Consider the following 27,962-nt stretch of genomic DNA (forward strand, 5'->3'; position numbering starts at 1 on the left):
CCCCTGCCATAGGCAGGGACACCTCCCACTTGACCCAGATGCTCCAAGCCCCATCCAACGCGCCCTTGAACACTTCAAGGGATGGGGCAAAATAGCACTCTTCTGCTGAAGGGAAGATTTCTTCTTCCTCCCAGGGAAGTGCGAGGTGGGACAGGGATGTGTGGGGCTGGAGGGCACTGGTGGGTGGGTTGGCTGATGGGGTGGGTTCCCCGTGGGGCAGAGGGGCCCCTTCCTGCAGAATGGGGAGGAAGGGCAATAGAATATGTGGGGTGGCACCTGTAGGTGCCCATCCAAGTTCGGTCTATGCAACCCAACTCCCCGCAGCCGCCTCCCTCCCTCCCTCCTTCCTTAACGCGGCTCCTGCAAAAGCGCCGCTGGCACTCGGATTCGAGCCGAGGCTGCTGCAGCCGCAGCGCAGAGCACGGACCCGGCGGGGCCGCAGCCGCCGCTGCTGCTCCTGTTCCCCGGCGGGACCCGGGGGCTCCCTCTGGGCGCGGCGGAGGTTTCACAGCCGCTCCCGCAGCATCCTGCTCCCCTCCCTGCCTGCGCATCCCTGCGGCGCCGGCATCTTCCCAGGGCGCATCCCTGTGCCTGATCAGTGCCCGGGGACATTCCCAGAACCCGGGTGTTCAGTCTGGCCTGCGCTGGCAGCCTCGTTGGGGTGGCGTGGGAGCGGAAAACATCGAAATGGGTCCCCACGTTGTCCCTGCAGTGCTGCAGCAAAGTGGGGTCCCCCCGGCTGTCACAGACATGCCCCCCACATGCCAAATGTGAGCCTGGATAGCTCAGTTGGGAGAGCATCAGACTTTTAATCTGAGGGTCCAGGGTTCAAGCCCCTGTTCAGGCGGTGTTTTTATCCTTTAGGAGCCCATGGGCAGGAGCGGCACCTCTTCCTGCCGGGACAGTCCCTCCCGGGGGAGCTGAGGCAGGGAAGGAGCAGGGGATTGAGGTCTCCACTGCTCCCTCCCGCAGTGAAGGATGCTCGGGTGCCCCAGCTGACTTCAAGCAGTGTTCCCAAAGTTTGGGTTCCTGCTGGCAGCTGTTTTTTCTGCATAATGACCTCCATGAAGATACCGAAGGGACAGGAGCATCTCTCCTGGGAGGGAAGCCAGGCTCTGTTCAGCGGTGCCCAGTGCCAGGACCAGAGGCCATGGGCACACGCTGGAACACAGGAGGCTCCAGCTGAACATCAGGACACCCTTTTTCACTGGGAGGGTAAAGAGTGGAAGTTTCCCAGCAGAGACCTGCATCATTTTAAGGGAATACAATTCATGTGAGAGCAGAGGCTGCAGTGACTTGTGGGGCCACCACAGTCTCAGTCCAGCTCTGGACTGCACTGTAGGTGTATTGACACTTCAGGATATTTTTGCAAAATGAAAATCTTTTAACAGAAAATCAAGCAATTTTGGGTGAAAAACATCCCCTATCCTATGTAAATTTTTTACATTTTTCACCCTGAACATACATCAGTTGCTCAAGCATAGTAAATTATTTTTCAGATAAGTTTAGTGGCCTTACAGTGACTTTTGGGGGGAAGAAAAGAGGAATTGAGAAGTTATGTATTTCCTTGTGTTTCTGCTGCTCAGCTGGGCAAAAGTGGGGCAGGCACTGCTGCTGCTGCTAATGGGCGACCTCTCCATTGCCTTCTCTTCCTTCTGTATTATCTTTAGAAGGGAAAAATGCTTTTTGAGCTTTCCCTAAGTAAAGTGATATGTTTTCAGTAAAGGAATGTTGGAGGAGTGTGAAGTCGTGCAAGCAGTGCCCTATAAACTCTAAATCCTAAAAGTAAATGTGCAATGATTCTTTTTCTTCATTTCTTTCTCTGGATAAGATACAAAAGAAAATAAATTTATTTTGTGCAGTTAAAGAACCCCTCCCTCTCCCTTTCCCAAGCACCAGCCCTGCAGACGCCTGAACCCATCTGCCCGAGTGCTGCAGCCTTCTGCTGCTTTCAGATGCCCCCACAGTGGTGAGTTGAGACCCACTGCTTGCGTGGTGCCTTTTTCACCACCAGCCTCTGCCACACCTTATGTAACTTCTCCTTTGAAAGCTGCCGACCAGAGTGAGTTCTGCACGGCTGTCAGGAGAGGGCACCAAGTCCAAGAAAACAGGGTGACTCCATTAAAGCTCCAGAAGGGTAAAGGCAACAGTTTGAGAGGCTTCCCCAGGCTGAAGCATCTCCTGGTGCACCCAGAGATCTCCCCCTGCTTCTTGGTGCCCATGAGACCTCGAGTTCTCAGACCTACAGTTTGTCAGGGTCATCCCTCAGCTCTGGGTGGGTTTTGCCTCTGCTGTGAAAACATCCCTGGAGGTCCTGTAACCAAAATCCTGTTCCCCTGGAGCAGGGAGTGCTGGCAGCAGGGCTTTCATCAGGCTGATCTTCCTTCTGCTGTGGCAGATCATTCACGCCCTGGGGGACAGGAGCTGAGCAAGCTGCTGCCTCCCACCTCCTCTCACTCTGCAGAGCAGCCACTGCATCTTTTGGTCCTCTTCCTGCAAAACGGTGAGGAAGTGGAACGTGGAAGGCTGGGCAAATTCCTCTAAATTCTCAAGTTTGCCTGGAAAATGGAGAAGCTAGAGAGCTCTCCAGAAGTGCCACCTCAGCCTCACTGCAGAGACCCTGCACAGTGACTACAGGTCAGGAAATCTTTATTTGTGTGAGGCTGGCCACTCTCGGACCACCCAAGCTTGTGGTCCCCTCCCAGGACACGGCAACAACCCCCCCCAGCCGCCTCCCTCCCGGCCCTTGACAAAAGTTGCTGTGACTCGGATTCGAACCGAGGTTGCTGCGGCCACAACGCAGAGTACTGACCACTATACGATCACAGCAGAAGAGATCCTGCCACCTGCTGGGTCCTGCCACATGCTGGGACCACGGGGAGGAAAGTCCCTGCACTGTCCCCTCCCCCGGCGTGGGCACGCAGCACAGCCCGGCCATCAAATCCTGTTTTATTAAGGAGGCTACAAATGGATGCTGCCGCTCGGAGCCTCGGGAATCTGGAATGGGGCCCTAAATTGTGCAAAATACTGGCAGTGCTGGGATGGCACCCAGGAAATGAGACTGCTGCAGAGGACAGCACTGTTGAGAGGCCTTATGCAGTGGGGCCATCACCCTATAATACAGCAAAGTCAGGGTTATAATCATTTCAGCTGAATCGAAGTGATACAAGAGGTGAGGAATTAATTAACTTTTTATCATCGTGTGTGATACAACAAATTTGGAGGAATTCAGTTAAAAATACAACAAATGGTACAAGGATCTCCACGGGGAGCTGAGTGATGCTGTGGGAAGGATCCAGTCAGGAAGGTCTGGGTAATCCAGAATGTCCCTGGCCCCTGTCATCCATCATGCCCAGGGTCCCACTGCCACCTCCCTGCCTGATCATGATCCCTCTCCCTGTTTCCTCCCCAATTTCATGCCTTCAAAACTGTGCTTTGGTGACTCCAGAGCTGCATTTGCTGTTCCTGGCTCTGGTGCAGGTTTGGCTCAGTGCTGGTGGAGAAGAAAGGACTCAGTGGGGGTGACAGCTCTCTGCTCCACATCCTGGGCAGCCCACAACCCCCTGGGTACCATCCCACTGCTGCCTCCTCCCCATCCCTCCATGCACCAGGGATATACAGTGGGGGATCCCTGGTGTCCCCAGGGACTCCAAGGCCCCATGTGCCCATTAGGTCCCTCATCTCACTCCATCAGCCCCATGGTGAGTCCCAGAGGACCTGTGGGCATCTCTGCTCATCGTGGAGCCTCCAGTGCCACGTGTGCCCCATGGAAATGCACACAACACCAAGAGCCTATCCTGCCTCCACACACCAGCTTGGAACAGGAAGCACAGCCACCAAGAAGAGAGGTAGAGACAGGATTTAACAGGAACACAGAATAGTGTTCCCATCCCTGGGAGGGCTCAAGACTGCACTTACAGATTTCCCATTTGAGGCCCTGGTCTTCATGGGTGTTTTTAACTACCTTGATCCCTCCTGGAGGAACACAGCAGGGCATAAGCAAGCCAGGAGGATCCCATCAGGTTTTGTCTTCCTGACCTAGGTCGTAGAGGAGCTAACAATGAGCAATGCTCTGCTTGGACTTTGAACTGACAAATGAGGAAGGACTCACTGGGAGGAGTGCCTGAGTCATTGTACAGTGGTGCTGTCATTCTGAGGGAGAGCTCTGGGATGAGCCCTGGGACAAATTCCTGTCAGGACGGTATCCAGGTCCCCAGCTAGATAAGAACAAGTCTTCAGACCAACCTAGCTCAATGTTACGCAGAAATAACTGGGAAGGACTCTCAAAGCACCAGTGAGGACTCTCTCAGTGACAGTTAATAGACCAAGGGAAGGAGGCTCACACAGTGCTATTTATTGTTTGTGGACACATTTACTCAGGGACAGGCACAACATAGTGCAGCAACAAAGGTCCTCACAGTCAGAATCCTGAATCAGCATCTCACCAGGGCAAAACCTTCCCTTCCCAGTCCAGGAAGGTGCCGGTCTCCTTCTCAGAGAGGGAGGACAGCACCTTCAGCATCCCTTGCAGGCTGTCATCCACTGTCAGGGGAGGCTGTGAGACAGAGGGAGAAACAGTTGTACGCTCAAGGGTCTGGCCTGAAACAGATCATTGCTCGGGACAAGAAGAGTTCCCAGTCACTCATCTCCCTCCCTCCTGTGCCTCCAGGGTATCTGCCCAGGAGTTCTCACCCAGCCCAGCATGAGATACCAGCAAACTCTGCATTCTGAATGATGAGGTTCTCCTAGACCATGGACAGGAGATCTCTTACCTTATATGATCCTGTACCCCCCATGTCGGTTTGCACCCAGCCGGGGTGGAGAGTGACGCAGAGGACGCCGTGCTCCCGGTACGCCAGGGACTGGCACTTGCTCAGCATGTTCAGAGCAGCCTGTGAGGAGACAGGGAGGGGACGGTGGTGGGAGGGGAAAGGGGGCTGCAAGGGAAGGTGTGCAGGCCCCACAGCTGGGGCAGGGATAGGGCAGTTTTACCCATTCCCTGGGGTACATGATGCTCCCTCGCTATCCCTGTGTGAATGCCCAGCCTAGTCCCATCCCATCACGTCCCTCTGAGGGAGACCTAGGGCTAGGCACATAACTGTGCTGTGAGAGGTAGCCAGGGACTGACAGGAGCTCAGTCACAGTGTAGAGAGGGGCACAGACTGAGGGGGGGTTGGAAGGCAGCATGATCCTTCGGAGGGAAAAATGTCTGGGCTCACCCCCAGAACAATGTGGCAGTACCTTGCTGCAGCGGTATGAGACAACTTGTCCAAAATCCCATAGATAGACATCCTCAATGGAGCCTGCATAGCTGGACATGTTGATGATGGCAGCCTTGCTGCAGCTCAGCCCTGAGTCCGGGCTCCCCTGGGCAGCCTTCTTCAGCAAGGGCAGGAACGCCTGCAAGGAGACAGAGGGGACAGGAGCACACACGGACATGGCACAGGGCAGGGGAGCAGCTCCTTCCACAGTGGGCAACACTGACACCAGGACTGGGTCATCCTCCCTCCTCTTCCCACTGTCCCAGCCTGCCAAGCTCCAGCTCCTGAGCTCCAGCCCTTGGCTCCACAAGCTTCTCATCAACTGAGAGTCCATCGGGCTCCAGAGCAGTGACAGAAGCCCCTCCCACTGGCCCTTCACACCCTCTATGATGTCCAGCTTGTGGACGTGGGAAGGGATCCTTCTGGAGCTGTGCTGTAGTGCTGGGGACTCACCTGGCCCATCAGCAGGGGTCCAGCCGTGTTGGTGGTGTAAGTCTCGGTCATGTCCTCCAATGTCTCAGAATCAAGTGTCTTAGGCTTGACCATTCCAGCGTTGTTGATGAGGAGGTTCAGCCCAGAGCCCCCCAGGTGCTCTGCAACCTTGGCTGCAGCCGCCTTGATGCTGGCGGGGTTGGTGACTTCTGCAGAGCCGACACAGGGGAGGTCAGAGCCCGCGTCCCCATGGTGGAGTCCCCTCTGTTCCCCAGAGGCAGCAGTGCCCGATGGCCCCACAGGCAGCAGCCCGTTGGCACAGCTCCCTCCCAGCACAGGACTCGCAGGGTGTGCCCAGCCTGGGCACCCGCCAGAGGAACTGGGGCAAAGGATCCCCACCTCGAGGCACCTACCGAGCGGGATGATGATGACGTTGGGGTGCTTGGAGGCCAAATTCTGTAACTCCTGTAACAGAGGGCACTGTGTAGGCACGGAGAGGCTGGAGGGGCTGTGCAAAGGCTCAGCCTTTCCCAGTCAAAGCCCATATTGCTCTGGCTCCATCCCTGCACTCCCATGGAGCCAGCAGCATGTTCCGTCTGCCCTGAACCAAAAGGGTGGGGAGCACTCCATGACCAAGTACCTCTGTTCCCTCCACACATCCCATGCACAGCTGCTCCCATGCTGTCCCAGCCCAGCTGCCCTGGGCCACAGGTGCCTGACTGCAGCTCCAGACCCTTGCAAGTGCCCTCCCTCTTCCAATCTCCCCCTGGCACCGAGTGCTCCCATCCCCCAGCACAGCCACTGCCTCCCAGCCCGGCCTCACCTGCGCTCTCTGTCCCTTGGGGTCCCGACACGTCGCAAAGATCCACTGGGGTGGCTTTGGCATCCTCAGGAAATGCTGCACAAACCCCAGGCCGAGGCCCCGGTTGGCCCCAGTCACCAGAACAGAGTGGACACAAAGTTCTCCCATGTTGCTGCTTCTCTCTGTGCTCCAGCTCTTGCTGCTTGCTTAGCTCTCTAATATTTCCTTATAGCGTTTTCCACGAACACCCCACCCAGTCAGGGTTTACACCAACCCTTGGCTGCAGGAGGAGCAACTGCTCCAGCTCTTTGAACTCCAGGACATAGATCCCAGCTGGGCGCCAGTCCTTGTCTCCAAAGGGCAAACACCACTTGGCTTTTCCAGGCAAATTGTGCTGTCCTTGGGAAACCTGGTGCCATAAGTCAGGAGAGGAGCTTGTGGGTGAGAAGGGAGGGAGCAGCATGTGGAAGAGATGTGGGAAGCTCCATGGCTCACGCGGGCTTGATTTCTTCACAAGAAGGGCTTTCCTCCTCAGACCCACACAACACTGGGAGCAGGCTTGATCTCATCCCCCTTCCTTGGTCCACTGAGCCAGGACATGAGCCATGAGCAGACACTCTCTGCCTTGCTCTTGCCTCCTGCAAGCCAGTGCGCATTCCCTGATTGTCAGTTGAAACACGGCACCCATGGGGGAGGCAAACCCAGTGGATCCAATCTCCTGGCAGAAGGACGGGCGCCTGCATGGCCAGCGCATCACCAGCTGCTGGCCTTGCACTCCAGCAAGACACAAACTGCAGGCTTGCCACATCTTAATGCAGCACCTGTGTCCTTGCATCAGGAATTTCTGCCACTCCTGGAGCAGGCGGCGAAGGGCGTGGGGAAGGAGGGTCTGAGCTGCAGCAGGGCTGCTGTCATCAACGTCTCCAGCAAACTGGGCTCCATTGGGCTGTGCCTCGGGCTGCCAGAGGCCCCCATGTACCCGTACCGGGCCAGCAAGGTGAGGTGCCAGGGGAGGTGTTGAGGATGCTGTGCCAGGCATGGTGCCCGTGGAGGGGAGGGAGCCCATGGGACACCCCCTGCCCCAGCCACCCACCCCTGCCTGGTTCTCCCAGGCAGAAGCACAGAGACCAGGACAGCAGCAGCCGGGACTGAGCCCTTCTGGCAGGTCATACTGATGGTTTGTCCCAGGACCAAGTCCCATTTCCCACCTCCACAGCCACTTTGTGGCTGGGAAATGTCCCCTCTCCTGCCCACCCACTCCCCGGGTTGTGCTGGCAGGGCTGTGCCTCTTCCAGGCTGCCCAGAACATGGTGACGAGGTGCTTGGCTGTGGAGCTTCAAGAAGAGAAGGGCTTGGGAAGCAGCTTCTCTCTCCTTCCCTACCCCACATGTGCCCCTGTGGTTCCCCTGTGCCCCCCATCTCTGTAAACTCTGGCAGCTGATGCCTCTCTGCTCCATCTCCACACCCAGTCTCAAACCTCCCATCCAAGCCTGGGGCAGGATCGCTGTGCTCTGCCCGAGTGCTGTGTGTCCCTCTGTCCCACCTGTGACCAGCCATCCCCCAGCTGAGGGGAGAGGGCAGCTGATCCCTGTGACCCCCAGCCCCTCGGACAGCCCAGCCTGGGCAGGGGAAAGCCAGTCCTGCAGGGGCTCGGAAGATCCCTCTCCTCTCAGCAGAGGAGCCCTGCTCCAGCTTCTCCTCTGCCTCCTGGAGGGGAGGTCTCCAGAGGGCAGCCACGGTGCCATGGGACCTGCAGGTTGTCACTCATGGGGATGCCAGTGACAGCCGTGGCTCGAGGGCAGCTGTGGGCACCACTGCATCCCAGGATGAGGAGTGGGATATCTGGGAAGGGGCCCATCCCAGGAGTTGGCAATGCACAACAGAGCTGGTGGTTCTCAGCAGGAGTTTATTGAGGATGTGGGACAGGGGGGAGCAGTGGCACAGAGTCCTGCTGCCAGGATCCTGAACTGGTGTCTCACCAGGGTATGACATTCCCTTCCCAGTCCAGGAAGGTGCCAGTCTCCTTCTCAGAGAGGGAGGAGAGGACCTTCAGCATCCCTTGCACGCTGTCATCCACTGTCAGGGGGGGCTGTGGGGAAGAAGGAGAGAGGCAGGCCATGCCTGAGGCCCTGGAGCAGCCAAGGCTGGGGGCAGGAGGCTCTCCAGGGCAAAGGGGAAAACTGAAAACCGTGAAAACCCAGGACAGAGGGGCCAAGCAGGGAACCGAGAGGATGGGGGCACCCAGCACCCATGAACAGGATAGGAGGAGCTGCCCCAGTAGCAGGTAAGTCATGGCCAGGGGCTCACGGCAGCAACTCCCACCTATGGGAAATCAGCACAGGAGCTCTGATGGACCTGCCCTGGGGGAGTTCCTACCGTGTGTCCAGCAGAGCTGCCCAACTCGGTTTGCACCCAGCCGGGGTGGAGAGCGACGCAGAGGACGCCGTGCTCCCGGTACGCCAGGGACTGGCACTTGCTCAGCATGTTCAGAGCAGCCTGTGGGGAGACAGGGAGGGGACGGTGGTGGGAGAGGAAGAGGAGCTGCCAGGGGACTCACGGCTGGGAAGGGGAGGGGAAGCGAATTTGTCCCCAGCACGTTTGACAGTACCTTGCTGCAGCGGTACGAGGTGACTTGCATCATGTCCCAACCGAAGGAAGAAGCAATGGAGCCACCAATGCTGGAAATGTTGATGATGGCAGCCTTGCTGCAGCTCAGCCCTGAGCCCGGGCTCCCCTGAACAGCCTTCTTCAGCAAGGGCAGGAACGCCTGCAAGGAGACAGAGGGGACAGGAGCACACACGGACATGGCACAGGGCAGGGGAGCAGCTCCTTCCACAGTGGGCAACACTGACACCAGGACTGGGTCATCCTCCCTCCTCTTCCCACTGTCCCAGCCTGCCAAGCTCCAGCTCCTGAGCTCCAGCCCTTGGCTCCACGAGCTTCTCATCAACTGAGAGTCCATCGGGCTCCAGAGCAGTGACAGGAGCCCCTCCCGCTGGCCCTTCACACCCTCTATGATGTCCAGCTTGTGGACGTGGGAAGGGATCCTTCTGGAGCTGTGCTGTAGTGCTGGGGACTCACCTGGCCCATCAGCAGGGGTCCAGCCGTGTTGGTGGCATAAATCTCGGTCATGTCCTCCAATGTTTCAGAATCAAGTGTCTTAGGCTTGACCATTCCAGCGTTGTTGATGAGGAGGTTCAGCCCAGAGCCCCCCAGGTGCTCTGCAACCTTGGCTGCAGCCGCCTTGATGCTGGCGGGGTTGGTGACTTCTGCAGAGCCGACACAGGGGAGGTCAGAGCCCGCGTCCCCATGGTGGAGTCCCCTCTGTTCCCCAGAGGCAGCAGTGCCCGATGGCCCCACAGGCAGCAGCCCGTTGGCACAGCTCCCTCCCAGCACAGGACTCGCAGGGTGTGCCCAGCCTGGGCACCCGCCAGAGGAACTGGGGCAAAGGATCCCCACCTCGAGGCACCTACCGAGCGGGATGATGATGACGTTGGGGTGCTTGGAGGCCAAATTCTGTAACTCCTGTAACAGAGGGCACTGTGTAGGCACGGAGAGGCTGGAGAGGCTGTGCAAAGGCTCAGCCTTTCCCAGTCAAAGCCCATATTGCTCTGGCTCCATCCCTGCACTCCCATGGAGCCAGCAGCATGTTCCGTCTGCCCTGAACCAAAAGGGTGGGGAGCACTCCATGACCAAGTACCTCTGTTCCCTCCACACATCCCATGCACAGCTGCTCCCATGCTGTCCCAGCCCAGCTGCCCTGGGCCACAGGTGCCTGACTGCAGCTCCAGACCCTTGCAAGTGCCCTCCCTCTTCCAATCTCCCCCTGGCACCGAGTGCTCCCATCCCCCAGCACAGCCACTGCCTCCCAGCCCGGCCTCACCTGCGCTCTCTGTCCCTTGGGGTCCCGACACGTCGCAAAGATCCACTGGGGTGGCTTTGGCATCCTCAGGAAATGCTGCACAAACCCCAGGCCGAGGCCCCGGTTGGCCCCAGTCACCAGAACAGAGTGGACACAAAGTTCCCCCATGTTGCTGCTTCTCTCTGAGCTCCAGCTCTTGCTGCTTGCTTAGCTCTCTAATATTTCCTTATAGCGTTTTCCACGAACACCCCACCCAGTCAGGGTTTACACCAACCCTTGGCTGCAGGAGGAGCAACTGCTCCAGCTCTTTGAACTCCAGGACATAGATCCCAGCTGGGCGCCAGTCCTTGTCTCCAAAGGGCAAACACCACTTGGCTTTTCCAGGCAAATTGTGCTGTCCTTGGGAAACCTGGTGCCATAAGTCAGGAGAGGAGCTTGTGGGTGAGAAGGGAGGGAGCAGCATGTGGAAGAGATGTGGGAAGCTCCATGGCTCACGCGGGCTTGATTTCTTCACAAGAAGGGCTTTCCTCCTCAGACCCACACAACACTGGGAGCAGGCTTGATCTCATCCCCCTTCCTTGGTCCACTGAGCCAGGACATGAGCCATGAGCAGACACTCTCTGCCTTGCTCTTGCCTCCTGCAAGCCAGTGCGCATTCCCTGATTGTCAGTTGAAACACGGCACCCATGGGGGAGGCAAACCCAGTGGATCCAATCTCCTGGCAGAAGGACGGGCGCCTGCATGGCCAGCGCATCACCAGCTGCTGGCCTTGCACTCCAGCAAGACACAAACTGCAGGCTTGCCACATCTTAATGCAGCACCTGTGTCCTTGCATCAGGAATTTCTGCCACTCCTGGAGCAGGCGGCGAAGGGCGTGGGGAAGGAGGGTCTGAGCTGCAGCAGGGCCGCTGTCATCAATGTCTCCAGCAAACTGGGCTCCATTGGGCTGTGCCTCGGGCTGCCAGAGGCCCCCATGTACCCGTACCGGGCCAGCAAGGTGAGGTGCCAGGGGAGGTGTTGAGGATGCTGTGCCAGGCATGGTGCCCGTGGAGGGGAGGGAGCCCATGGGACACCCCCTGCCCCAGCCACCCACCCCTGCCTGGTTCTCCTAGGCAGAAGCACAGAGACCAGGACAGCAGCAGCCGGGACTGAGCCCTTCTGGCAGGTCATACTGATGGTTTGTCCCAGGACCAAGTCCCATTTCCCACCTCCACAGCCACTTTGTGGCTGGGAAATGTCCCCTCTCCTGCCCACCCACTCCCCGGGTTGTGCTGGCAGGGCTGTGCCTCTTCCAGGCTGCCCAGAACATGGTGACGAGGTGCTTGGCTGTGGAGCTTCAAGAAGAGAAGGGCTTGGGAAGCAGCTTCTCTCTCCTTCCCTACCCCACATGTGCCCCTGTGGTTCCCCTGTGCCCCCCATCTCTGTAAACTCTGGCAGCTGATGCCTCTCTGCTCCATCTCCACACCCAGTCTCAAACCTCCCATCCAAGCCTGGGGCAGGATCGCTGTGCTCTGCCCGAGTGCTGTGTGTCCCTCTGTCCCACCTGTGACCAGCCATCCCCCAGCTGAGGGGAGAGGGCAGCTGATCCCTGTGACCCCCAGCCCCTCGGACAGCCCAGCCTGGGCAGGGGAAAGCCAGTCCTGCAGGGGCTCGGAAGATCCCTCTCCTCTCAGCAGAGGAGCCCTGCTCCAGCTTCTCCTCTGCCTCCTGGAGGGGAGGTCTCCAGAGGGCAGCCACGGTGCCATGGGACCTGCAGGTTGTCACTCATGGGGATGCCAGTGACAGCCGTGGCTCGAGGGCAGCTGTGGGCACCACTGCATCCCAGGATGAGGAGTGGGATATCTGGGAAGGGGCCCATCCCAGGAGTTGGCAATGCACAACAGAGCTGGTGGTTCTCAGCAGGAGTTTATTGAGGATGTGGGACAGGGGGGAGCAGTGGCACAGAGTCCTGCTGCCAGGATCCTGAACTGGTGTCTCACCAGGGTATGACATTCCCTTCCCAGTCCAGGAAGGTGCCGGTCTCCTTCTCAGAGAGGGAGGAGAGGACCTTCAGCATCCCTTGCACGCTGTCATCCACTGTCACGGGGGGCTGTGGGGAAGAAGGAGAGAGGCAGGCCATGCCTGAGGCCCTGGAGCAGCCAAGGCTGGGGGCAGGAGGCTCTCCAGGGCAAAGGGGAAAACTGAAAACCGTGAAAACCCAGGACAGAGGGGCCAAGCAGGGAACCGAGAGGATGGGGGCACCCAGCACCCATGAACAGGATAGGAGGAGCTGCCCCAGTAGCAGGTAAGTCATGGCCAGGGGCTCACGGCAGCAACTCCCACCTATGGGAAATCAGCACAGGAGCTCTGATGGACCTGCCCTGGGGGAGTTCCTACCGTGTGTCCGGCAGCGCTGCCCAACTCGGTTTGCACCCAGCCGGGGTGGAGAGCGACGCAGAGGACGCCGTGCTCCCGGTACGCCAGGGACTGGCACTTGCTCAGCATGTTCAGAGCAGCCTGTGGGGAGACAGGGAGGGGACGGTGGTGGGAGAGGAAGAGGAGCTGCCAGGGGACTCACGGCTGGGAAGGGGAGGGGAAGCGAATTTGTCCCCAGCACGTTTGACAGTACCTTGCTGCAGCGGTACGAGGTGATTTGCATCATGTCCCAACCGAAGGAAGAAGCAATGGAGCCACCAATGCTGGAAATGTTGATGATGGCAGCCTTGCTGCAGCTCAGCCCTGAGCCCGGGCTCCCCTGAACAGCCTTCTTCAGCAAGGGCAGGAACGCCTGCAAGGAGACAGAGGGGACAGGAGCACACACGGACATGGCACAGGGCAGGGGAGCAGCTCCTTCCACAGTGGGCAACACTGACACCAGGACTGGGTCATCCTCCCTCCTCTTCCCACTGTCCCAGCCTGCCAAGCTCCAGCTCCTGAGCTCCAGCCCTTGGCTCCACGAGCTTCTCATCAACTGAGAGTCCATCGGGCTCCAGAGCAGTGACAGAAGCCCCTCCCACTGGCCCTTCACACCCTCTATGATGTCCAGCTTGTGGACGTGGGAAGGGATCCTTCTGGAGCTGTGCTGTAGTGCTGGGGACTCACCTGGCCCATCAGCAGGGGTCCAGCCGTGTTGGTGGTGTAAGTCTCGGTCATGTCCTCCAATGTCTCAGAATCAAGTGTCTTAGGCTTGACCATTCCAGCGTTGTTGATGAGGAGGTTCAGCCCAGAGCCCCCCAGGTGCTCTGCAACCTTGGCTGCAGCTGCCTTGATGCTGGCGGGGTTGGTGACTTCTGCAGAGCCAACACAGGGGAGGTCAGTGACCCTGTGGTGCTTTGGGGTTCCCTGTGTTCCTCCAAGGAGGTGCCCCCCCACAGCTGCCTCCAGTGCGGAGCTCCCAGGGCATTCACCAGAGGAACTGGGGTGAGAAGGAACCTACCAAGAGCAATGATGACCAGGTTGGGATGTTTGGAGGCCAAATCCTTTAGCTCCTGCAAGAGGGGTCACAACATCGGCACCAGTAGGCTGGGATGGATGTGCCAAGGCTCACCCAGCAAAGCCAGCCGAAGCCTGTGTCCCTCCAGCTCCGTCCCTGCACCACCAAGTGCCCAGCACCCTGCTCCAGCTGCCCTGATCCTGATGCATGGGTGCTATGATCCAGTTTTAAGGTTCTTAGAAATGCCTCTGCCCAAATTAAGGTGCAAATGAGACCATATGCCAGTGACAACAGTAAGGGTTTTATTTGATAGTAAATATGAGAGAGAGAGAGAAAGAAAGAAAGAAATAGAAAATAGGTGGTGGGATGAAGAGTGACAGAGACAGAATAAAAGAATATCACTGCTCCGTGGGTCCCACTGGTGCCTCAATGATCCTCTTCAGCAGGTCTTCCCAGTGGTGTAGGTCCCCCCAGAAAGCACAGAATCCCATGGGTCTATATGCCCAGGCTAGGTAGGCACATCTGGGCATGTCCCCCTGGGGTGGGGGGTCAGTCTCTCACAGCAGACTCTGGGTCTGTTGCACCTCGTGCAGTCCTGTGCGGCAAAGCCTCTCACGTGAATGTCCCGTGGATGTGGCCTGTGGGGTTGGGGGTTCCACAGCTGGGCCGCTTTGTGTAATCGGAGGATGGGTGTTTATTGCCTCTCACCAGAGGTTACACCATGCACCCAAAACCTCCTTCTCCCCCCTCATTTGGGGGGAGTCTGTGTAAACCTGGCTTCTGTGAGCTCAGCAGGGGATAGCTGCTGGCTTTGGCCTTTTGTGGATGCATACCTTTCGCTCAGCCTGAGAGGACTGAACAATAGGTTTCCCTTTATCTAATCAACAGTTTGACTTTTAGTTCAAAGTCCCACTCTTCAGTGAGGCTTCTTCGGTTGTAGCTTCTTTATAATGAGCAAAACTTTATATCAATGTTTGAGGCATGAACTATTTTCAGTCTCTGACAATGGGGAACACTCCACACCTCCTGCACACACCACATACCTCTGTTCCCTCCACACATCCCGTGCACAGCTGCTCCCATGCTGTCCCAGCCCAGCTGCCCTGGGCCACAGGTGCCTGACTGCAGCTCCAGACCCTTGCAAGTGCCCTCCCTCTTCCAATCTCCCCCTGGCACCGAGTGCTCCCATCCCCCAGCACAGCCACTGCCTCCCAGCCCGGCCTCACCTGCGCTCTCTGTCCCTTAGGGTCCCGACACGTCGCAAAGATCCACTGGGGTGGCTTTGGCATCCTCAGGAAATGCTGCACAAACCCCAGGCCGAGGCCCCGGTTGGCCCCAGTCACCAGAACAGAGTGGACACAAAGTTCTCCCATGTTGCTGCTTCTCTCTATGCTCCAGCTTGCACTGTCTGCTCAGCTCTCTAATATTTCCTTATAGCGTGTCCCACCCACTCACGGCTTGCAGCAATGCTGGCTTCTCACCAGGAGGAGCAACTGCTCCAGCTCTTTGAGCTCCAGGACACAGATCCCAGCTGGGGACCAATCCTAGTTACCTAATGGCAAAAATCACTTGGCTTTTCCAGGCAAATTTTGCATTCCTTGGGTAACCTGGTGCCATAAGCCAGGTGGGGCTGTTGTGGGTGTGGAGGGAGGGAGCAGCGTGTGGGTCGATGTGGGAAGTTCCATGGCTCGGGTGGGCTTGACACCTTCACAAGCATGCTGTGGGCTCGATGGTCTTTGCACATTGTACCAGGCTGTGCCTCAGATGGCCCTGAGCAGATGTTCTCTGCCTTGCTCCTGCCTCTTCCAAGACAATAACCTCTCCCTCATTGTGCAGCAAAAGACCTGTGGGGTGGGAGAGCAAACCCAGCGTGGTCTCCTGGCACAAGGGTGGGGATCTGCATGGCTGCTGGTCATGCTCCCCAGCCCTTGGGATGCAGTCATAAATTGAGCTGTGTTCAGAGCCACAGAGGACTCGGGCACCTGGGACATTCACCTGCAAAGGAAATGCTCTGCTCAAAGCCTATTCTCCACCTTGCCTGTTGCCATGAGGTACTGTTCTGTGCTACCACCAGCGGAGCCCAGGGCTGTTCAGTACCTCAAGTGATTCATTACAGGTTTGCAAGGCTGGATCTGGTGCATGTGTACATCATGTGTTCCTGCCCCACTGTAAGTGAAAACATATCCCCAGAAACCACTTGCCAACCCCTTGTTTTCCTACATTGAGTCCCAGAGCCACTGCACAGGCTACTGGGCAGCAATGGAGACAACAACACTGCTCACATGTCGCCTTCTGCCCCAGGATATCTTGGCAGCAGCATTAACCAGAGCAGCTTCCTCCCAGTGGCAATGCCAAGTGTGTCTCCATGCCCCAGCAGCAGCTGATTTCCTCCTGCCCACTCCAGCCTGTTTTCTGAGGCTCAGCTGGCAGACACTGTGAGATAAGCAGGTCCTTCCCGGCTCTGACCTGGGACCCCTCCCCAAACCCATTTGGGAAGATGCACATTGGCAGCTTCTGTGGTGACCCAATCCCATATCTTCTCTCTGCCAAGTCTGAGCCTCTCCTTAAGTTCCACACAATTTTTTCCCCCATTTTTTTTCCTCACGTTAATTGGACCTCCTTCTGCTTTTTTAGTTTTCCACACTGGGTTGAGAGACTTCTTTTCCTGGGTGGATTCCTACCACTTACCAGCAGTACAAAGCTTTGGGTCTTTCCGCCTCTGTCACCGAGGATCTCACAGATGGCTGAACTGGCATTCAGGCTCCATAGATCATTTCAGTATTTCCTTTTCAATGACTACAGACCTCAATTGCCAACAGATGCCATTTGCACTAGAACTCAAATCCTCCAAATAGACTTCAGCCTGTTTGAAACCTCCACCGTGCCTCAGAAGCAGATAACATCAGAAAACAAATAATTAACATTTTAATTCTCCTGTTTTTGCTCTGTCATCACATTTGTGCAGCCTTCCACTGTTTTGGAGCTGTAACTTTATAATGTTGACTTTTCTCTGGGGCCCCACACTGCATTATTGATTATTAGAGTTTAAACAAGCACTGCTTCACCAGGAGTCTGAGTCCAGCCTGGCACAAAGAGGCAGAGGGCAAAGAAACCAGCCTTACTGCCTTGCAGCCCAGCCTTGTCACAAGGGCTGCTGCTGTCCCCAAGCCTCTGGAAAGTACCTCGGTCCAGCTCCTAAGAGGAGATTCAGATGGTTCTTTGCTTGGAAATGTTCTTGCATGGTCTAAACCTTAAGCTGAGCATTAAAGCCCTCAGAATCATAGAATCATTTAGGTTGGAAAAGGCTTCTAAGATTATCAATTTCAACAATTAAGCTAACACTGCCAATTCCCCCAGTAAACCATGTCCCCAAGTGCCACAACCATGCATTTTTAAACACTTCTGGGATGGTGACACCACCACTTTCCTGGGCAGCCTGTACCAGTGCTTGACAATCTTTTCTGTGAAGAAATTTCTCCTAATACCCAATTGAAATGTCCCTTGGCACAACCTAAGGTTGTTTCCTCTCATCCTATCACTTGTTACTTGGGAGCAGAGCCCGACCTCACCTGGCTACACCCTTCTGTCGGAGTTGTACAGAGTGATAATGGCCCCCTAAGCCTCCTTTTCTCCAGGCTGAGCTCTTCCAGCTCCCTCATCAGCTCTTTATCACACTTTCCCCAGCTCCATTGCCCTTCCCTGGACACGCTTCAGCACCTCAATGTCTTTCTTGCTGTGACTGGCCCAGAACTGAACACAGGATTCAAGGTGCAGCTGCACAAACACCAAGCTCAGGAGCACTATAGCTTCTCTCCCACAGCCCCCCAGGCTGCTGTCCATTTTACCAATGGGTTGTTTTCACATCACCACACTGGGAAGACTCAGAGCCAGTTTTCCAAAAGACAGTCACTCCTCTTCCACCCTCAGTTGCTGGAGGCTCAAGCACAGTTCTCAGTCACCGAGGTTATTGCACAATGACAGTGCTGCTGACAGAAACATGGAGGAATATGCTTTTCTCTGCCTGCCAGGCGAACTGGGGTGTGGCACAATAAGTTTTAGTACATTTGATCTACTGTAAATAAGGAATAAACTCACTGCTATTTATCAAGCCAATTTGCTCCACAACGGGTTCAGGTCTGTCATCACCTGTTAGTCACTTGCTAAAGAATCAATAGATAGTGCTGAGTGAGCCACTGATCAAGGGGTGGGGTGAGACCGAACCAGCACTGTAACTGAAGCTGGGCACTACCCACCCTTCCTGATTAATTTTCTTTTGGGCTGAAGAGGATTAGTGTTCTATTGGGGGTTGGAAACCCACGGCAGGAGGGTTGGAACTACATGATCTGTAAGGTTTCTTCCAACAGAAACCATCCTGTGATTCTATGATATGACTCTATGAGTAGAGACACCCCATTGCAAAAGGATGCAGGAACTAGGGGTAAGATCCTGAGCCTACCTGCAGCTCTCAAATCAAGTTCCTGTGGCACCTTTGTCATAGCTTTACAGACTTTGCACAGCAGACTCATCCAGGTTACACCTGCATTGCATCAGAGCCGGAGAGGGATTTTGGACAAGGGCATAGAGTGACAGAACATGGGGGAATGGCTTCACACTGCCAGAGGGCAGATTAGATATTAGGAAGAAATTCTTCCCTGTGAGGCTGGGGAGGCCCTGGCAGACATTACACAGAGAAGGTGTGTTTGCCCCATCCCTGGAAGTGTTCAAGGCCAGGTTGAGTGGGGCTCTGAGAAACCTGTTTTAGTGGAAGGTGTCCCTGCCCATGGCAGGGGTTGGAACAAGATGGTCTTTAAGGTTCCATGCAACCCAAACCATTCTGTGATTCTATGAGACTGAGAATTTAAAATGTTCACACTGTCCATGCAACCTCCCTTGGGCCACAGTGCTTGGACCTTGTGTCTGCCTGGGGCCTCACATGGGGTTCAGGAGCACTTTTCTGGGGATATTCCCCTCATGACAGCAGCCAAGATGCCTCAGCTAGCTGGGTGCAGCAGTGCTGGCAGCACAGGGACAGAACTGCTTTGCCAAGACCCATGGGGACAGCACAGATCCTCACTGTGCTTCTTTTCTCCCATCCTCTAAGGATAGGTGGCTGGGTTATCCTTCGTGCTTCAGCATAGTGCCATAAAGAGGGACCTCAGAACCACCAAGAAAGATGAATTTGCTTTCCCACTATTAGATTTGCTAACAGGGATGGCTGAGAACAGCCTGTCACACGTGGCAGATATGCTCCATGTCAGGAACACTAAGGCACAGGCTAAATGATCAGCTTGTGACTGCCATGGTTTGACATCCATGTGTTGAAGTGAGAAAAGGAGGCAGATGTAAGTCTAGGAATAAATACAGTGATAATGCAGATGTTAATTTAGGAATCCAGTTTAAAAAATCATTGTCTTATTAAGGAAAGACGTTTAAGCATGAAAGAGTGAGTACAATCTTTAAATTAAAAAGCATATAAGGAACTATTGAAAATCTACTTCCTGCGAAGAAGTTAAAAGCTGAGCACCATGCTATTCCAAAAATGTCATGTCAGCCTAGATGATGTGAGCTATTGCCCACACAACTGAGCAGAAAAAATGCAGTCTGTGAACAGCAAAAACTTGTATTGTTCTGTAAGCAGCTGTGGACACTACTTGAGTGAAATGGGTGGGGCTCTGAGTATTTTATCAGCAGAAATTAAAACTTACCATAGTTGTTCATTCTGGTTTCAAACCATATTTGTAAAAAGGGAGGGGAAAAAAACCCACTTACTTTTTTTTTTAGGTGTTTCCCCCTCTCCCTCTAACTGCATTTTTTTCTAGATCCATTGACTCAAGCAGCACTTATGATGGATCCATCAGCTCAGTGCAAAGGACGTGCTCACATGCACTTTGTTCTTTACAGTGCAGAAACTTTAATCAAATTACAGCAACAATGAGCTGGCAACAGGAATTACTAGTTTTGATTTTTAGCTAAGTGAACTCAAATACTTCTTTGTATTCTTAGGGAGGTCTAGTGGAAGATGTCCCTGCCCATGGCAGAGGGGGTGGAACTAGGTGATCCTTAACGTGCCATTCAACCCAAAACATTCTAGGGTTCTATGATTTTTCTAGGGTTCTATGATTTATACCCTCAAACACTCCAAAATTCACCAACATCAGACTCACACTTTATCAGGCAGCAGGAGTTTCCCAATGCCTGTTGTAGTGAAACTAGACCACTTGGATAAGCCTTGGGGCTTTTTTGTTTTATTCTTATTCCTTGGTGTTCCTTTTCTTTTTGGTTGCACTTCTTGTTATTACCTGCTGGAAGCCTCGGAACACTTAACTAACAAGGTTTTCAAAGAATGGATAATCCTCTGTTTTATTCATGGGGAACACGACAGAGAACTCGATTACAGATAGTTGGAGCTGCCTTTCTTTCACGGTTTCCATTTGCATTCAGAACAGGCTCCTTCTGCCCTCAGCTGTGGCTGCACTTAAACTGTTTCTGCACAGCAGATCACTGGGGATCCCTGTCTCCAAGGCTTTTTCAAACAAGAACTTTTCAGGAAGAGTTCATCAGTGTAATTTGTCTGCAGTATGCAGCATCTGTGTGGAATAGGTGGCCAAACCCTGACTTGTGGTTCACCCTAAGTGTTTGAACCCCTCGGTCATTATTTGCTAAACTTCTCCATAGACAGAGCAGCATTTCTGGTGACAAGTCACTGACTTAATGGCCTGAGCACAGAAGGAGGCAGGAAAAGGAGAATGGGAACTTTAATCCAAATAGCTGCTAAAAGGAGGGTTTTTTCTCTTAGTATTTAGTAGTATAATCAAAGATTTCTTTTTCTTAAATCCTAACTTCTACAAAAGAAAAGAAAGGTCTAAAATGCATTTATTATTATTAAAAAGTGCATTTTAATATCCCAAAGTAAACTGGGGAGCAGAGGCTCCCGTGTACTTGAACAATCATGGAGAAGGATAGAGTTAGCACAAATCACCTGATGTTATCACCAGACTGATATAAATATTTTATTTCTGATGTATTTATCAGTATCAGAGGTGTTTTGTGTAGTGTTTGTCAAACAAGGACGAAAATAAGCAACATAAATAACAACCCTTATATACATCAGAGTTGCTCAGTCATTGCTTCGCTGTTGAAATCCCAGTTGTGTGCTCACCACAACGGGATTTTAATGGGTATGTAGTTGTCTATATAAGAGCTGAAAATAAAACAACACCACCCACCTCCAGGCTGGCAGCAGGGCTGGTAAACGCAGACTCCCTCCAGATACCATCCTCCAGATGATGCTGATTATCCTTTTTCTGTTTTCCCTTTTCCCTTCAGCCCTGTTTTCCCATTCCTAAGATGCCAGCAAACCTTTTCCTTGCTTTACTCTATAATACTTTGGTGCAGCTGTTGAACCAGGTACCTGATACTCAGCAACAAAAACAAGGAGAAAACATCCCCCAAAACACCTGCAACCCCGAACTCCTGCCTAAATCACAGAATCCTTTGGGTCGTAAAGAACCATAAAGAGCATCTCATTCAACCTCTCTGCCATGAGCAGGGACACCTTCAGGTTGCTCCAAGCCCTGTCCAACCTGGCCTTGAACACTTCCAGGGATGGGGCAGCCACAGCTTCTCTGGACAACCTGTGCCAGGGCCTCACCACCCTCACAGGGAACAATTTCTTCCAAATATCTAACCTAACCCTGCCCTCTGTCAGTGTGAAGCCATTCCCCCTTGCCCTGTCATTCCATGCCCTTGTCCCAAGTCCCTCTCCAGCTCTCTTGGAGCCCCTTAAGGCACTGGAAGGGGCTCTGAGGTCTCCCTGGAATCTTCTCACCTCCAGGCTGAACAACCCCAGCTCTCTCAGCCTGTCTCCATAGGAGAGGTCCTACAGCCTCAGTGTATGTTCGTGGCTCTATTTATTTACCAGATTTATTGCATCTGATGCTCAGGGACAGAGCCGATTCAGGTTCATTTCCGGGCAGGCAAGAAAAACAGCTCTGAAGGGGCTGGTACTTCCTAATGCTAAACGGGTCTAGTTTAGGTTGTTTTGGGCTTTTTTTACTCTTATCTGTGGTATAGATTACTGTGCTAAAGGTGCTGAAGACACCCTCCCAGACCTGCTGCAAGCTTTGTCCCTCATCCACCACCCTTGGGGAGAGACGAGGGTCCCCTCAATCCCCCGGCTCGCTCCGAGACCCCTCCCTCCTCCCCTCGGGGGCGCCAGGGCCGGGACGCGGTTGTTGTGTTTGCACTGAACATGAGGTGGGAAGGCAAACACAAACACACACAAACACATACGCACACTCTCCGCCCCCGCAGCCATCCCCCCGGGGGCTGGGGCAGCCCGGGGCGGCCCGCGGGGTCGGGAGGCGGCGCCAGGCGGGCCGGGCCAGGCCGGGCCGGGCAGGCCGCGATGGCGGCGGCGCGCACGGTGCTGCTGACCGGCTCCAACCGCGGCATCGGGCTGGAGCTGGTGAAGCAGCTGCTGAGCTCGCCGCGACCGCCCGCCTGGATCTTCGCCACCTGCCGGGACCCCGAGAGGACACGGGCACAGGTCAGTGGGGGCCGGGGGGGGGCGGCGGTCGCACGCTCGGCCCCTGTCACCGGCCTGGACAACTCGCTGCTGGAGCGGGGCTGTGAGGTCCGCACCGTGCCCTGCCCCGTGTGAAAGTCACCTGAAGTGCAGCCGGCGGAGAATCGGCCGTGCCACCCTTTGGGCCGCGCCACTGGGCTATTGTGGGCTGCGCTGGATGTGCCCGAACCCGCCTTCCCGTGCCAAGGCTTCGCCCGTGCGCTGCGGGCACGGGCCGGGCTGGGCTGGTCTCGGGGGCTGAGGCGGTGCGAGCGGCAGCGGTGCTGCTCGGGCTGGTTTTGCTGTGTTACGCTGCTCTCTGAAAAATCTGGAGGTTCAGAACATGGGGTCTCCAAAAGTGGTGGCCAGTGGAGCTGTGAGATGCCCCTGTCCCTGCCTTCCACTTCGCTAAAATGGGAGAGACTCATATATGTTGCTTCTGCATGGAATCAAAAAGCCTCCCAGTTCTTCCAACTTTCCTTGCATACAGTTTGTCCTCCTCTGCTTACTGTGTCCACTGATACACTTGCAGGGAGAAACTTGCTCTCTGATAGATCCTGGCTCCAGCTGATTTGTTTGTTGCATCTTCTTGCATGTGTGTACTATTCCATCTCAGGAATAATCCTGACACCAACCCAGGTGTGCCCAGCTCCTGCTGAGGCTGGTGCCCAAGTTGGCTGGATCAAAAGCTAGGGCAGGTCTTTTATTTTTGCCCCATTCTTCCTCCCCACAACTTGCAGGACTCTGGCAGCGATGAGATCAGGGAGTTTTTGCAGGGCTGGACTGGAGCCAGTTTTCCTGCAGGGTGGTCCACATGCAACTCTCCTAGCCAGGGGGTACTTCCCTAAGCCTTCTCTGGCTGTGGTAGGGTGAGGGCAGTGTCTTCAGGGTGCTGCTGAAGTCCATGACCACAGGACATCGAGAACAGGGTATTGTTCTGCCAGGCTGGTGCCACATCACTTCTCCTGCCCTTTTGTGCCTGGGCCAGGTGTTGGGGTGGGGGAAGCTCCTGCTAGGATGGTATGAGGCTGATGAGGCAGACAGTTGGGAAAAACAGGAGAAGAGAAACATCTGTTGGCCACCACAAACCAATCAATGGATTTTACATCATTTCCTGTGCCCAGGGCTAATGTGGGAAGATGGGGTCTGATGGGGGAACCCAGAGATAACTGATGGTGAACCACAGCCAGTGCCAGCAGCTCTCCTGCTCCATATTCCTCTCACAATAAACCACCAATTTGTGTTTCTCCTGTGGGCATGTTTGGAAGAGTTTTTTAGTTCTAAAAGCAATCCTTTTGGGCACATTGAACCAGGTGGTTCAGTTTCTGTTGTCTGAAACTTGCCCTAGTTGGAGGCTCAGAGCAAAGAGCTGCTAGGAACTGTGAGGTACTGTCGCGATAGAGGGGAAACCCAGACGCTCAATATGAGTGATCAGCAGGAATCCGATTTATTGATTGTACCAGAGCTCCTTATATACTAACAATAATAGGCTACATGCATATTCGTAAAGGCGCATTCTAAGTGGTTCACGTCTACTAAGCTGATCCTAAACCCCTCCTTAGTACCCCTTTTGTGGTCAGCAGTTCTGCTTTTTTCCCTGGCCTTCTAACCACAGATGTCTATTGTTATTGCCAAAACCTATTGCTGGCTCTGCAAATAAACCCGTAGCTCAGCAGTAAGACTCAATGGTGGTTCAGTTATTGAGCAAGATACATGTAATATTCTGCAACTTCAGTTGTTACATAGGATGTGTGGTGCATTGTCTTATGAGACCTTGCTCAGCTAACTGCAAGGGTCTATGTGCCCGTTCTCACATAGCCAGCCTCTCAGATCAGTAAGCTGCAAAGAATCTGTATATCCCGAATCTATATGTCCCTTTTCACGTAACCAATCCCTCACAAGGTACAAAGTTTCCTTTTTGGAAAGAGCTTCTGAATCTTCCACTGTCTGAGTCGGCACAGGCAGACAACCAGGACAATCTATGGCTAAAACACGAAGAGTAAATTTATTTCTGTTATCTTGATAACCAGGGGATCCCTGAAGCAACACCAGGCAGAGTTACAGGCAGGTACAGAGGTACAGGAGACACAGGTACTGTTATGATCCATGCTAGTGGATCACTGGCTGCTGTTCACGCACGTTTATCACAGGTTATTCACAGCTCTAAGGTCACTTGAATGATTTACAGTCCTCCTTCCCAGTCTTCAGCTTTTAACCCATTCCTCCCAATAGCCACATGTGGTGAAAACAACCACTAAAAATGTGCAAAGTGGTTCATTTCACTTGAGTAGGTGAGATGTAGTGTCCAGAGCAGAGTGGATCTGGGACTGGCCTATTCAGATGTAATTTCCCTAAAGGTCAAATCTGATGTTGGCACTCACAGCTGTTCCTCCTCCACCTCACTTCCAGCAGCCTCTGGGAAACACTTCTGGCTGTACCCCCAGCCAGTTCACGTAATTTCCTTGGTGAGCTGGTCCTGCACAGTTTGCTCCCATCCTTTGCTGTGGCTCTGGCTGGGCTATGGATGACCCTTTGGGAGAGTGACCACAGCATCTTGCCGTCATGGCCGTGCCATGCTCTGAGCACATGCACATTGCTTTGTGGAGCCTGGGAGAAGCCTGAGAACCAAGGCAGGTTCCCAGCCCAGCTGTTCACAAGCACTGAGTAACACCTGGAAGATGTTTCCCTCAGGGTGGGCTATTGCTGGCACCCCAGGATGATGCTTGGCATCGCCTCTGCCTAGTGCTGATTGTTTCCATGTCTCTTTTTGTAGGAGCTGAGAGATCTGGCATCCAAACACCCAAATCTGGTTCTTGTAAAGCTGGGTACGTGCGCTCTGCCTCTGAGCTGGTAAATTTGTGACTGCCAGCCATGCCTGCCCCATTTCTCCTTCCCTCCCTCCCTGCCTTCAGGCTGTGCATGGGGATCCAGTTCTTCAGAGCTGCTTCATGACCTGCTGCAAAAACCCCAGCTTCTCCAGACCTGTTTCAGCCTCACCCCATTCCCTGGAGCCTCCTTGTTCCATGGCCATAGGACCAGGATGTTCTTGAGATCCATCCTGGGCAGCCCCTGGCTCCCCCAGCTGAGAGATCACATCCTTGCTCTGCCTTGATCCCAAGTCCTAGATGAGACCAGGAGGGCTCTGGGAGGAAGGCAGGTCCTAGCACATTTTCCTTGGGGACTTGTCCCCCCGGAGACTGCCCTGGGTTCTCCAGAAATTGCTCAGACATGGACTTTGGAGGCGGTGGCTGCTGGGGACTGACGCAGCAAGGGGAGTCACAACAGCGCTTTGCCCCTACGGTGGGCTTCTCCTGGTGGGAGCCTTCAGCTGCCGGCGGAGGGGTAGAGGAGGCAGTTTTGGGATGAGTCGGGATGTGCGGGTGCCGCGCTGCGCGGAGCTGGTTTCACAGCACCATCTGGTGCCCGTGAATGGAAGGGCCGCGCGGGTCGGAATGCGCGGATTTCCTCGGCTTCCTCCCCTCCCTCTCCTCTCCTCCCCTGCCCCGCCGTAGCTCTCAGACTGTTCTCTCCCACTGCAGATGTCGCAAACCCCTCCGCTATCAGGGATGCGGCCAAGGTCGTGGAGGGGAAGCTGAATGGGATGGGGCTGAACCTGCTGATAAACAACGCCGGCATCTACACCCCCACGGCCACGCTGGAGACGGCCAACGCTGAGGACATGCTCAGCACATACAAGACCAATGCAGTGGGGCCAATGCTGATGGCTCAGGTATGGATGAAACTCTAGGAATGAAATTTGGCCCAACTTGAGGGTACCCCAGGCTGTCCATGGTCACGACGGAAAACTTGGAGGGCTTTGCCAAATTTCTTGGGGCTGCGCAAGGGAGGGCTAGGGCTGCTCCTCCAGCCGAAGCCTTCTGCAGCCTCTCTGAATTGTGCAAATCTGATTTGGAGCGGGCAGGGCTACTGCAGCAACACCTGGGCTCCCCTGACATCCTGCTGTTCTTCCTCACCCTCCCTGGGTTGCAGTTGCCGTAAGTGGGGCTGGCTTAAGGCATGGGTGTCCCATTAGGTTGCTTCTCCCCAGGCCTTCCTGCCTCTGCTGAAGAAGGCTGCCCAGGACAGCAAAGAAAAGGGCCTGAGTTGCAGCAAGGCAGCCATCATCAACATCTCCACCATCTTGGGGTCCATCAAGAAAACACCTGATTCCTTCTTCAAGCCCGTCATCTCCTACCGCTGCAGCAAGGTATGGACGCTGGTGACCTGCCCCTGCTCCTGAGCTCCATGGGGGTCAGCGCTGCCCTTGCCAGGCTGGGTCTCAGGGAAACACCTGGGATCAAGAGATGGAGTGAGTTCCCAAGCTGCCAGGGCACCTGCATGCCTGCCCAGGGGAGACACACACTGTCTCTTGAAGACCTGGTATTGCTTTTTCTCCCTCACCAAGAGGCAGCAATGGGAAGGGAAGCTGGTTCATGGAGCTTTTGCTGCCCATGGCTGATGCTTCCTTCCTCACCCAGGCTGCCCTCAATATGCTGACCATGTGCCAGGCTCTGACCTACAAGGAATCTGGGATCCTCTGTGTGGCACTGCACCCTGGCTGGGTGAAAACAGACATGGGCAGCCAGGAGGTGAGTTCTGGCCTAGCAGGTCAAAGGGGAACCCATGGGTGGGACCCAACCTACGAACCTGCACCGGAGGTGGCTCAGGTGGCCAAGATGGCTCTCTGGAGGGCGGATCCATGTGAAAATGAGCTGCCTCTCAGGCTCCAAATTTCCCATGTCTGTGTTGGGCCCCTGCAGGATATGTGGATACTGGGAAGTAGCATCAGCACATATCAGGCTGCTTGATCAGGGGGGAAAAAGGGGCTTTGGGCAGCCTGGAGGTATGCAGAGAACCTGAATCCAACAGAGCAGGGAGGAAAGGAGCAGCACCATCCCATCATGTGACCCGTTCCTTGAGGAGTTGCAGGTCTGTGAAGTTTCCACTCATCCTGCAGGATCCATGTTTTGAGTGGGAGTGGTCCCTGCAGCACTGGAGTTTTGAGAAGGCTGCACAAAGCATCCCATTTGAAGCAGGGATCTCTTCCTGTTTGGTTAAACCTGGCTGGCTTCCCAGCCCAAGCCACCTCCGTCCAAGCCAGCAGTGCAGATACCCAACCATCTTCCCACATAGTGGACTTGTCCCAGCTCCTGTGGCTCTCTCCTCACTCTGGGTGGAAGGAGCCTTGCTGTCACTGCACATGAGCCAAGTGAGTGCTGCTGGGTGGCCTGGAATGACTGTGGTGTCCCGCTGTGCCCTTCACAGGCTGACCTGACAGTGGACACAAGTGTGCGGGGGCTGTTGTCTGTGCTGACAATCCTTTCCGAGAAACACAGTGGGACTCTGCTCAACTGGGAAGGTAAAGCTATCCCCTGGTGACTGCTCTCTGTCCCTGCAAGGGACTCCACGGTGCCACGGGACTCCCTGAGTGCACAGGAGCACCAGGGTGCTCAGCCCTCTGTGGTCTGCAAGGGACCTGCTTGGGACTCCAGGGGGCAGGATGTGATCCCTGCCTTCGCCTTGCTAATAAATGAAGTCAATCAGTACCTGTGCCTTCTCCCAGTTGCAGTGTCCCCACTCAGACTGTCTTGCCCCTGCAAAAAATAGCCTGGCATTAATGGTGGAAC

At 54.8% G+C, this 27,962-nt stretch overlaps 4 protein-coding genes and 2 non-coding genes across 8 annotated transcripts; 2 read left to right on the top strand and 4 right to left on the bottom strand.

Annotated features, from left to right (window-relative positions):
• Positions 1-774: 774 nt before the first annotated feature.
• On the top strand, positions 775-847 carry TRNAK-UUU. The gene has a single exon. It is a non-coding gene; the product is annotated as a tRNA-Lys (tRNA).
• A 1,910-nt stretch (positions 848-2,757) lies between these two features.
• TRNAH-GUG lies at positions 2,758-2,829 on the bottom strand. The gene has a single exon. It is a non-coding gene; the product is annotated as a tRNA-His (tRNA).
• Positions 2,830-4,334: 1,505 nt separating this feature from the next.
• On the bottom strand, positions 4,335-6,694 carry LOC125331880 (C-factor-like). Its single transcript, XM_048316275.1, has 6 exons — positions 6,517-6,694; positions 6,107-6,158; positions 5,715-5,902; positions 5,242-5,400; positions 4,773-4,892; positions 4,335-4,555 (listed from the first exon to the last, which is right to left on the bottom strand). Exons 1-6 carry the CDS (start codon positions 6,661-6,663, stop codon positions 4,442-4,444), a joined length of 780 nt encoding a protein of 259 aa, XP_048172232.1. The 5' UTR covers positions 6,664-6,694; the 3' UTR covers positions 4,335-4,441.
• Positions 6,695-8,381: 1,687 nt separating this feature from the next.
• Positions 8,382-10,525, bottom strand: LOC125331881 (C-factor-like). The gene is made up of 6 exons (XM_048316276.1): positions 10,379-10,525; positions 9,969-10,020; positions 9,577-9,764; positions 9,104-9,262; positions 8,872-8,991; positions 8,382-8,584 (listed from the first exon to the last, which is right to left on the bottom strand). The coding sequence occupies exons 1-6, from the start codon at positions 10,523-10,525 to the stop codon at positions 8,471-8,473; spliced, it is 780 nt and encodes a 259-aa protein (XP_048172233.1). The 3' UTR covers positions 8,382-8,470.
• Positions 10,526-12,243: 1,718 nt separating this feature from the next.
• Positions 12,244-22,766, bottom strand: LOC125331879 (C-factor-like). 3 transcript variants are annotated; one of them, XM_048316274.1, is made up of 6 exons: positions 16,458-16,474; positions 13,773-13,824; positions 13,439-13,626; positions 12,966-13,124; positions 12,734-12,853; positions 12,244-12,446 (listed from the first exon to the last, which is right to left on the bottom strand). In XM_048316274.1, the coding sequence occupies exons 3-6, from the start codon at positions 13,529-13,531 to the stop codon at positions 12,333-12,335; spliced, it is 486 nt and encodes a 161-aa protein (XP_048172231.1). In that variant the 5' UTR covers positions 13,532-13,626; positions 13,773-13,824; positions 16,458-16,474; the 3' UTR covers positions 12,244-12,332. The 3 variants fall into 3 exon arrangements, with proteins under 3 accessions (XP_048172231.1, XP_048172229.1, XP_048172228.1); XM_048316272.1 differs by lacking the exon at positions 16,458-16,474 and adding an exon at positions 14,996-15,380; XM_048316271.1 differs by lacking the exons at positions 13,773-13,824; positions 16,458-16,474 and adding an exon at positions 22,439-22,766.
• On the top strand, positions 22,177-27,881 carry LOC125331882 (C-factor-like). The gene is made up of 6 exons (XM_048316277.1): positions 22,177-22,317; positions 25,109-25,160; positions 25,875-26,065; positions 26,384-26,542; positions 26,814-26,924; positions 27,601-27,881. Exons 1-6 carry the CDS (start codon positions 22,177-22,179, stop codon positions 27,712-27,714), a joined length of 768 nt encoding a protein of 255 aa, XP_048172234.1. The 3' UTR covers positions 27,715-27,881.
• Positions 27,882-27,962: the final 81 nt, after the last annotated feature.

Source organism: Corvus hawaiiensis, chromosome 12 (assembly GCF_020740725.1).
Source record: "Corvus hawaiiensis isolate bCorHaw1 chromosome 12, bCorHaw1.pri.cur, whole genome shotgun sequence".
Classification (NCBI taxonomy): domain Eukaryota; kingdom Metazoa; phylum Chordata; class Aves; order Passeriformes; family Corvidae; genus Corvus; species Corvus hawaiiensis.